The sequence below is a fragment of the Fistularia commersonii genome, chromosome 13 (genome assembly GCF_037954325.1).
Source record: "Fistularia commersonii isolate RoL2024-O1a breed Wild chromosome 13, RoL_Fcom_v1.0, whole genome shotgun sequence".
Lineage (NCBI taxonomy): Eukaryota > Metazoa > Chordata > Actinopteri > Syngnathiformes > Fistulariidae > Fistularia > Fistularia commersonii.
In genome coordinates, this window is record NC_141296.1 from 2905168 (window position 1) to 2916037 (window position 10870).

The 10870-nt window shown below is 37.4% G+C and overlaps 1 protein-coding gene across 3 annotated transcripts in view; it reads right to left on the reverse strand.

The window, feature by feature from the left end:
* Nucleotides 1–9076, reverse strand: part of spock1 (SPARC (osteonectin), cwcv and kazal like domains proteoglycan 1) — a 151372-nt gene extending 142296 nt beyond the window's left edge. The window contains exons 1-2 of one of the 3 annotated variants that reach the window (XM_086158272.1): nucleotides 8863–9076; nucleotides 8310–8450 (exon numbers count right to left, since the gene is read on the reverse strand). In XM_086158272.1, coding sequence (XP_086014398.1) covers nucleotides 8310–8447 — 138 coding nt within the window. In that variant the 5' untranslated portion in view covers nucleotides 8448–8450; nucleotides 8863–9076. Of the gene's footprint in view, nucleotides 1–8309; nucleotides 8451–8643; nucleotides 8749–8770 lie in introns of those variants that run through there. The other 2 variants (XM_086158271.1, XM_086158273.1) reach the window with 2 other exon arrangements.
* Nucleotides 9077–10870: the final 1794 nt, after the last annotated feature.

The window sequence follows — 10870 nt, forward strand, 5'->3', positions numbered from 1 at the left end:
GGTCCTGTTAATTACAATACAGCAACAGCAAGAAGGTCCTCGGTAAGAGTGTGTTGATAGTAAGGCTGAAAGATTTCGCCTCCTCAGCAAAGTCTTTTCCAAAAACCCATGATACGGCCTGCCAGGCTTGAAAACAAAAACGCTACCATGCTATACCGTTCATTTGCTGAGTAACGCTCAGATGACTTTGCAGACACACACACACACACACACACGGACGTGAAAAGAGACAGCGGGGTGTGTGTGTGTGTGTGTGTGTGTGTGTGTGTGACTGGCAGCCCCGGAGAGACTGTCATCGCCGAAAAGAGAAGACCGCTGATAAAAAATGACAACCTTAAAATCTAACCGAGACTCCGAGCAGCGACGAGCCACATTGTCGATGTAATCCGACCGCGCGAAAACAACAAACAAACAAAACAGCGTGACTGTAACGTGCGAAAAACAAAAAACAAAAACAAAAAAAAACCCTGCGATCATCTTGGAGTGAAGAGATGGCCTTGCAAACATTTGCATAATTATATAAGGTAACACACACATCGCAAATACTAAGCAGCAAAGCAGCAGAAGATAAGAAGGATTGGACTTTGCACAGCTGACAGACGTCCAGGAAGGGAGTTTTCAACTGAAAAACAAAGAATAATGCAAAGAAAAAAAGACTTGGACGAGCAAAAACATCTGTTCCGTGTCCTGGAAATAAAACCTGGCTCCCGTTGGATGATGCGAGCTCCTCTAACCGTATTTACATACAAATATTCCGACACGAGACATGGGAGGGGAGGCAGCAAGAACACGCTTTCTTTCCATGTTATGAAAAATACAACGTTTTCAAGCTTTCTACACAATTGTTATTATTCCATTTTAATACCCGCCGCTTGGTTCGAGAATTTTTTTTTATTTTTTTTATTAAATCGGATTAATCAGAGCGAGTCAAACATAATTTAAATCTTCAACTTTCAGGTCAGACTGATCTTGAGTACTGCTTTTTTATGCTTTTTTTTCTACGGTTTCATTTTCTTGCAATCGCTGTGAAATTGCGCAAAAAAAACAAAACAAAAAAAAACAAAAAAAAACGCACGTCTGATAATTTCCATGCATCGCCCAGTAATAGATCACACAGAGAGCAGATCCTTAAATTTATAATAATAGTATGAAAATTAAATGCGTGTATAAAATGCAAACCTACATTCCGGCATACACACACACACACACACACACACTCTCTGATTTTGTGTGTTTAGCCTCTCCCTGCTTTGATTTCGACAAAGGCCGAACATTATTTTTTTAAATCAGATTTATTATCAGTGTCTGTTAAAAAACAAACAAACATTCAGAGACGTGTTTTCATTCATCTGGTCAAAAAATATTACTGATGGAGTTTGTTTGCATTTTACAGTCGCCCAGCCACATGCGGCCCGTTTTGCTTTTTGTTTCTTTTTTTATTCGGCTCGCCAAACTATTTTCTTTTGAATATTCTAAAAATTATTTGCGATCAATATTGAATTTAGAAACCGGATGGATAATTACATGCAAAATAATGTCGGCATATTGATATAACCACGAAGGATTGTAAAGTTGAAATAAAATGTTCAAAAAAAATTCAATATTTAAATTGCAATTTTGATTTTTCTTCTATTTACAAAGTTGTCCCGCGCATCAGAATTAAATAAGAAATTTATCCCGCCGGACAAAATAATTACCCGCCACTGTTTTAGAGTCCAGACTCAGTCAGTCTTGCACATGTTAAGTTTACCAACCATTTAAACTACACTCATATTTGCACCTTCACTTTTTGAGTCGCACACCGACATCATATTTATAAAAATATTTACACTCTTCCTATCAGCACGTTTCTACGCCGTACGCGTGATAATAAACGATTTGAATCTTCCAAAGCAAAGATTAGGAACAAGCTTCTTCACATGCATCGTCTTACGAACTGCACTTTTGCACCAAATCAAATGATCCGCTCATTCATCCTCCATTGATATGAATTTGCTCGCCGCATTTTCAGGCTCGGGATGGACGGCTAATGCGTTGTGTTGCGCTTGCATCTGTGTTTTGGTGTGATATCCCATATTCACTTTTGCTCTTGCCAGAGCACTTTGATGCTGCCAACAACACAAGGCAGCTGCAAGCTACAGAAAAGTTCCCCTTCCTTAAAGAGGAAAAGCAGTCACACTGAGTGCTGCATATAAAAACCTTAGCTATTCTCCATTTTCACATCATATTTTTTAATCAAAGGCCAATATGATGCCGTTCCGGAAACTCCGGGGTTTTGAAACAACCGAATGTGTTTTAGTGATCGAATAAACTCAATAACCTCCATAAGCTCAAGCGCATTTGTATTGCAAAGAGGAAGCGGAGACATTAAAATAAAACACAACGGCGCCTATAAATAATCCGAAGGCTATCAATTATAAAATTTAACTGGAGTGAGCTTCACCATACTAATAGCAATGCTGTTATTGAGGAATGCTTTTTTCACGCCTCCCATGGAGCAATTGTTTTTTTTTTTGTTTTTTTTTTTTGTGCAGGTTTTAAAACCGTTAAGTTGGGAAAACCACATCAAAAAAAAAATATTTTTTTTTTCTTTTTTTGAGATGAACAATCTGAACTGTGTTTCATTAGTGTACCTGCCGTCGCCACCCACTACAAATACAGCAGCAAGCCGAGCAGGTGGATCAGGAATGAGGGAGAAAAAGAAAATATATAAAAGTTATGGAGACAAGGAAATGGAAGAAACAAGCAGAATTTTTTTTTTTTTTTTTTTGGAAGTCATGTCTCAATGTGGAGCGAAAAGAGGAATTGAGCGATGTGGGAACGTCCACGACACATCGCAAATAAAAGTGTCTGCTTCAGGAACGTAAAATGATAAGAGACAAGAAGACAGATGATCTTATTCTCGAATGTAATTCTTTCTCTCACGTGGACAAGGTTTTCTAAATCAGGGGTGTCAAACTCATTTTGGTCCAGAGGCCATTTGATGTCAAGGGGGCCGGAGCAGTAAAATCATAGCACATTTACCTAGAAGTGACATTAAGTCCAAATTTTTCCTTTGAACAGGTATTTTATAAAAATGAAATAAAAATGTTAAAAACAGGATCTGATTTTTATGTTTTTTTTTTCTTGTAGATTTATTCCACGGGCTAGATTGGACCCACTGGTGGGCCACTACTGGCCCGCTGGCCGTGCGTATATTTTATAAAAATAAAATAAAAATGTCAAAAAAGGATCTGATTTTTATGTATTTTTTCAAATTGTAGATGTATTTTTTCAAATTGTAGATTTACTCAACGGGCCAGTTTGGACCCCCTGGTGGGCCGGTACAGGCCCGCTGGCTGTACGTATTTTATAGAAATAAAATAAAAGTGTCAAAAAAAGGATCAGGGATCTGATTTTTATGTTGTTTTTTTTTTTATTGTAGATTTATTCCACGGGCCAGAGTGGACCCCCTGGCAGGCCAGTACTGGCCTGCTGGCTGTACATATTTTATAAGAATAGAATAAAAATATATATAAAAAAAAAGATCAGATTTTTATGTATTTTTCCAAATTGTAGATTTACTCCACAGGCCAGATTGGACTCCCTGGCGGGCTGGTACTGGCCCTTGCACCGTACATTTAAAACAAACAAGCAGTAAAATCATAGCATAATTACCTAGAAGTGACACTAAGTCAAAATTTTTCCCTTGAACAGGTAAATTATAAAAATAAACTAAAATAAAATAAAAATGTTAAAAAAAGGATCTGATTTTTTTTATGTAATTTTTCTAAATGTAAATGTATTTTGTCAAATTGTAGATTTATTCCACAGGCCAGATTGGACCCCCTGGTGGGCTGGTACTGGCCCGCTGGCTACATGTATTTTATAAAAATAAAATAAAAATGTTAAAAAAAAGGATCTGATTTTTTATTTATTTTTTAAAATTGTAGATGTATTTTTTCAAATTGTAGATTTATTCCACTGGCCACATTAAACCCCCTGGTGGGCCGGTACTGGCCCGCTTGCTGTATGTATTTTATGAAAGTAAAATAAAAGTTTCAAAAAAAGGATCTGATTTTTACATATTTTTTTTAATTGTAGATTTATTCCACAGGCCAGATTGGACCCCCTGGCGGGCTTGTACTGGCCCGCTGGCTATATGTATTTCATAAAAATAAAATAAAAATGTTAAAAAAAGGATCTGATTTTAATGTATTTTTTCAAATTGTAGATGTATTTTTTCAAATTGTAGATTTATTCCACAGGCCAGATTGGACCCCCTGGCGGGCTGGTACTGGCCCACTGGCTATATGTATTTCATAAAAATAAAAAAAAATGTTAAAAAAAAGATCTGATTTTTATGTATTTTTTCAAATTGTAGATGTATTTTTTCAAATTGTAGATTTATTACACAGGTCAGATTGGACCCCCTGGCGGGCCGGTACTGGCCCACTGGCTGTACATATTTTATAAGAATAAGATAAGAATAAATATATTAAAAAAAAAAACAACAGATTTTTATGTATTTTTGCAAATTGTAGATTTATTCAACGGGCCAGATTTTACCCACTAGCGGGCCGGTACTGGCCCCCGCGCCGTACGTTTAAAACAAACAAACACACAAAAAAAAAAAAAAAAAAAAAAATTGCACTGCACGTTTTCCCTAGACCCATCTATTACGGACAGTGCGTATCCTGGTGACAGGGTCATGTGGGGCTGCAGCCAATCCCAGATGACATTTGCCAGAGGCAGGGTTCACCCCGGACCAGTTGCCAGTTGATCACGGGGCTGACATGCAGAGAAGGACCACCATTCCTTCACAATTTATAGTCTTTCCGTGACTGGTATCTAATCCCTCTCTGACCAGAACTGGACTGGAAAAAACAAAAATGCCGTCCGAGTAAATATATTTCTGCACCGTATCCAGTATTATTCCCCTCAGGGGTGACCACTGCAAAAACAGCCTTCTCCGTTTAACCCTATTCTCTACATTCCTCCTCTAGAAAGGAGACCAACTAGCTATCCTGTATTTTTACAGGAGTAAAATCCAAATATTCCTTGAGGTCAGACCCTCGATTGATTGAGAAAATAAATACATCTATTTTATTCCAAGTCATGTTATTGTATTAATTATGCCTAATTTTTTTTTTTCAAATTTTCATCATGGTGATCTTAAATTTGTCAGAATCTGAGTAAAAAAGGCATACAGTTTGAAAATATTAATACTTTTTTTTATTTATTTTACCGCCTCATTTGACAGTATTTTGAACAGTATTTTGAATTAAAAAAAAATGAAAGTACGTATGAGGGACAGCATCTTATATACACAACGTGACGTTTAAAGAAGCACCTGGGAGTTTTTAACTTGAAATATTAGAAGAAAATGTCATCGCCTATCCAATATTTTTATTTTTATTTTTTTCAATCGCTTACTATCCCCTAATCCTGTCCTCTGCACTCTGACAGTTTACTGTTAATGAGTTTCAATTGAACAGGAGACCACAGAGAGGAATCAAGAGTGAGCAGCATGCACAAGCACACACACACACACACACACACACACACACACACACACACACAGACTCAGCGGGTAGGAGAGCACTTGCTGGGTGTAGATCAGCAAGAAGGATACCACCGCTCACATCATCTCCAGTAGATGGGGATGGAAGGGTCAAAAATGCATTTCTTTACGCTAAGAATACCACAAATCCATCGATTTAATCCACGTTAGCATCATGGTAGCCCTCAAAGGGAGCTACGTGTAATGCTAACAGGATAAATGTAACTAAATATAATGTTTAATAATAGAACTACTCCTGTATCACTCATTCAAGTCCAAAATAATGCAGATGCATTTGCATAGATGTAAAAAAAAACAAAATGTTTAATAGTTGTTCGGTTCCAAAGTTAGCTTTCATGGACGCGTTCCGCCAACATCGTAGTTCGGCTTTTAATTCTTGGACAATTTGTTGTTTTTCTGGAAGGCTAACTTTAGCATCCTTAGCTCCGTGTTTGGTGACAAAATCTGTGCCTCACAGCGCAAAAGTCGTACCGTTTTTTCTGCTTGAAGCACAAACATGTATTCGCCTTCCATCTGGATCAACTTTTCTCTTCCTGAACATTTAGGAATTATTTGTATTTCACAATTTTTGAAAATGGCACTGTGGTGGATACACTGCAAGCTAATGGCGGGAAGCAGTAACTTTGCGGGGTTAACGTGATTGACAAGAATTGCGGGAAATGTAGTTTACGGTCCCTTACGCATTTGATTTATTTATTTTAAGCAAATCAAACCTTTTAAGACGTTCTGGTGGGGGGCCACATAAAGTGACGTGGCGGGCCACATTTGGCCCGCGGGCCTTGAGTTTGACACATAATAAGAATAAGAATAAGAATAAGAACAACTTTATTAATCCCGAAGGAAATTGCAGTGCCAGAGTTACAGAATATAAAACAGTAATAAATAATAAAAGAAAGGCAGAATTAGAAATAAAAATAAACTATAAACTATAAAGTGTTTCAGTGAAGCGATAAGGCTAAATACACCAAAAAAAAAAAAAATTGGGGGAATCATCAGTAGATGGCTGTGGTGGACTTGAAAGGATGTGCACAAAAAAAAAAAAAAAAGATCCAAAATTATTGCGTCTTAAACTCAGCGTGGTTTGTTGCATCATAACAAGTACTTTACATCACTGATTTATTGAAATGCTGACACTCAAATCAAATATTTTTGCGTGTACAGCTGTACATCCCATGTGTCTCATTTTTATTTGGAGCTTTTTTTTTTGAAACTGTAACACTGCTGTAATTATGTAATGTATAAGCGCACACGTCGGAAAATGATTATGAAATTGGTGGGTTTAGGGAAGCTCTAATTATGATGATGTGAGGTCAGACAAACACAAGCATATTCTAAATCTAAATAACCTCGTGCGCTAAACTGCTTGAATATCATCACTTTTTTCAAATATTGCCTATTTTTTTCCAACTCCTGATACAACTATGGCTGATTTTTCGTGCTTATAAAAAAAAAAAAAAAATCGGAAATCGGTGGGTTTAGGGAAACTCTAAATATGATGATGTGAGGTCAGACAATAGCAAACACAAGCATATTCTAAATCTAAATAACCTCTTGTGCTAAAATGTTTGAATATCATCACCTTTTTCAAATAATTCACTATTTTTTTCCAACTCCTGATACAACTATGGCTGATTTTTTGTGTATATATATAAAAAAAAAAAAACACATCGGAAATCGGGGGGTTTAGAGAAGCTCTAAATATGATCATGTGAGGTCAGACAAACACAAGCATATTCTAGATCTAAATAACCTTGTGATCTTAAACTCTTTGAATATCATCACCTTTTTCAAATAATTGCCTATTTTTTTCCAACTCTTCATACAACTATGGCTGATTTTTTTTGTGTTAAAAAAAAACACATCAGAAAATGATTATTAAATCAGTGGGTCTAGGGAAGCTCTAAATATGATGATGTGAGGTCAGACAACAGCAAACACAAGCATATTATAAATCTAAATAACCTTGTGCGCAAAAATGTTGAATATCATCACTTTTTTCAAATAATTGCCTATTTTTTTCCAACTCCATGTACAACTATGGCTGATTTTTTGTGTATAAAAAAAAACACATCGGAAATCAGTGGGTTTAGGGGAGCTCTAAATATGATGACGTGAGGTCAGACAACAGCAAACACAAGCATTTTATAAATCTAAATAACCTCTTGCGCTAAACTGCTTGAATATCATCACCTTTTTCAAATAATTGCCTATTTTTTTCCAACTCCATGTACAACTATGGCTGATTTTTTTGTGTTTAAAAAAAAAAACACATCAGAAAATGATTATAAAATCAGTGGGTTTAGGGGAGCTCTAAATATGATGACGTGAGGTCAGACAACAGCAAACACAAGCATTTTATAAATCTAAATAACCTCTTGCGCTAAACTGCTTGAATATCATCACCTTTTTCAAATAATTGCCTATTTTTTTTTCCAAATCCTGATACAACTATGGCTGATTTTTTTATGTTAAAAAATAAAAGAAAGGCTACTTTACTCTCAAATGAAACAAAAACTCCTTTACTGGGACTCAAAGACAAAAAAAAAAAAACAAAAAAAAAAAACCTTACACATTTATTCTAAGACAATCCTGCTGAGTCTCTCCAAGGTGGATCCTACCTGCTGGCAAAAGCCCATATACTCTCAGGGCTTATGAAGGGCGTAGTGAGCTTTCTGTCTCTCTCGCTCCCCTAAACTAATTATAATGCTCCTTTTGGCTAGAATTTGTGTGTCTGAGTGAAACTCACATCTCTGAATCTGTTCCAGGATCTGTCCTTGGAATACTGAGCCACGGTGCTCAGCCATTTGTCGTTATTGTTCCCGGAGACTGCGGCGGCTTCTCTGCTCAGCAAGAGAACCACGACAGGTAACAGAAGGACGAGCATCCTCTGGAAAAAAAACAAAAAAAAAAAAAAGCAAATGTGAAGAGGAAAAATTAAAAAAAAATAAAAAAAAATAAAAAAAAATATAGAAGCAGTGTGTGAGACAGGTAGAGTGTGAGAACACACAGGGAGGAAGCTGCAAAGTGCGTCCAAGTACTTTTACTGAATTAAAAAAAAAAAAAAATAGAAATAATCGCACCGAGGGGAGAGTGATCTCTTCTCTCTAATCGGATTAGGAACATTGGAGAGTTGTCGCAGCGGCAGATGGGGCGTCGATTTAAATTGCAATTAGTCAAAACAACACACACACACACACACACACACACCTCGCATCCCATGCTTTGTCTGCGCTTCTCTGCTTTCACGCCTCCATCCTACTCACTTTCGCCGGATGTCAGAGCAGAGGAGATCCGCTTACCTGGGACACTTCGACCTATTTGCAAGCCCGGGGAGGAAGAAGAAGAAGAAGAAGAAGAAGGAGAAGAAGAAGAGGAGGAGGAGGTGGAAGGAGGTGGAGGAGGTGGAGGTGCTGCTGGGACGGGGGGGGGGAGGCGGATTAATCCGAGCTGCGGGCGCTCCGGCAGGACCCGACTGCTTCTTGGATTGACGGTGAAAAAGAAAAAGGGGGGACCGTGGAAGACCGAGGGAGGAGTGGAAGCTCTCTCTCCTCCTCCGCTGTCACCAGACGCCGCCTTCCTCCTCCTCCTCCTCCTCCTCCATCTCCTCCCCCCATCCCTCTCTTGTCCTCTCTCTCTCTCTCTCTCTCCACGCACTGAGCGTGTCATTGATTTTCAGTGGTGGGATTTCGTGTGTGTGTGTGTGTGTGTGTGTGTGTTGAGGCTGAGCGTTTTTGTTTTTTTTTTTGGAGCGGTTTCCAAAGAGGTGTTTTTCTTTTTTCGTTTTTTTTTTTTTTTTTTTTTTTTTTTTGGGATGTACAAACACACATTTTTAATTTAGTCACGCCGCCTCTGTTGTACAATTCATGCAAAGAAGTTACATAAAAACCGTGAAATCGGTGTATGTGTGTGTGTGTGTGTGTGTGTGTGTGTGTCGGTGCTGTGGTTCAGCACCACGGGCAGAGACAGAATACAGGGAGACTACCATGTATGCCACACACACACAGGCACACACACTGCGCTGGTGTGTTTTATTGACCTGAAAGGATGTGTGTGTGTTTGTCCATGTGTGTGCGTGTGTGTGTGTGTGTGTGTTCTAAAACTAGAAAAAAGTGACAGTCCGCCCCCTCAAACGTTACATTGTATATTTAAACTCATTTCACTAAACACTTACAAAATGAACACTCCAGTTTTGGGGTCCCTTTTGTGTGTGTGTGTGTGCGTGTGTGTGTGTGTGGGTTCTGTGTGTCCTGGGGCTGCAGTTCAGCACTAACGAGTAAGATGGACACACACACACACACACACACACAAAAGAGGCACCCCAAAATTGGGGTGTTAAGTTTTTAAACACCCAAAACTTCTGATGGGACAGACTTTTCTTTTTTTTAAAGAGTTTTCTAGTTGTCGAACACACACAGGCACACATAGGCACAAACACACACATTCACACACACACACACACACACACACACGTTTATTTTGTTTATTTCAGTGTTTGGTAAAATGAATTTAAATATGTCATCTAACTTTTGTTTGGAGAGACCGTTACTTTCTTTCTTTTTGAAAGGGATTTCCAATTGAACACACACACACACACACACACACACACACACACACACACACACACACGTGCAAGCAAATGCACATGCACATGCACACCCACGCTCACACACAGAAAGAGAGAGAGAGACTTTCTGGTCAATAAAACCCACACCAGAGCATTGAGTGTATGTGTGTGTGTGTGTGTGTGTGTGTGTGTGTTTGTGTTTTGTACTGTTCCTCATCTTACCAGCTTTCATATCAAATGATTCTCCCACTCCTTGACCCCTCCAGCTGACTTATTGCCTCCTTTTTGTGTTGCTTGCAGTTTTGGGAAGAGGTGGATTATTGCTATAAAGATTGCAAAAAGAAAGAGTAAATATATATTTTTTGGGGGGAAATTATATATAATTTGATGAAAATTCAAGAATAAACTGCTCTGTGCAAGTAAGACTTTTATACTTTCTTTTTAATAATATAATCACAAATCATATAAAATAGTAATCAATTGGTAAAATATTGAAATTTATATTATAATTAAATATCCTGATAAAATGATAGATTGAAATTAAGATAATTGTTATCTAATAAAAATTACACATGATGATAGAATGATTGATTTAAATAAAATGTTGCTTTATGTAAAAAAAAATCACATTTTGATAAAATGATTACTTTAAAATGAATTTTAAGCGATATCATGTATAAAATTACACATCATGATAAAATGATCGATTTATCATAAAATAATCAATATCATATAAAAATTAA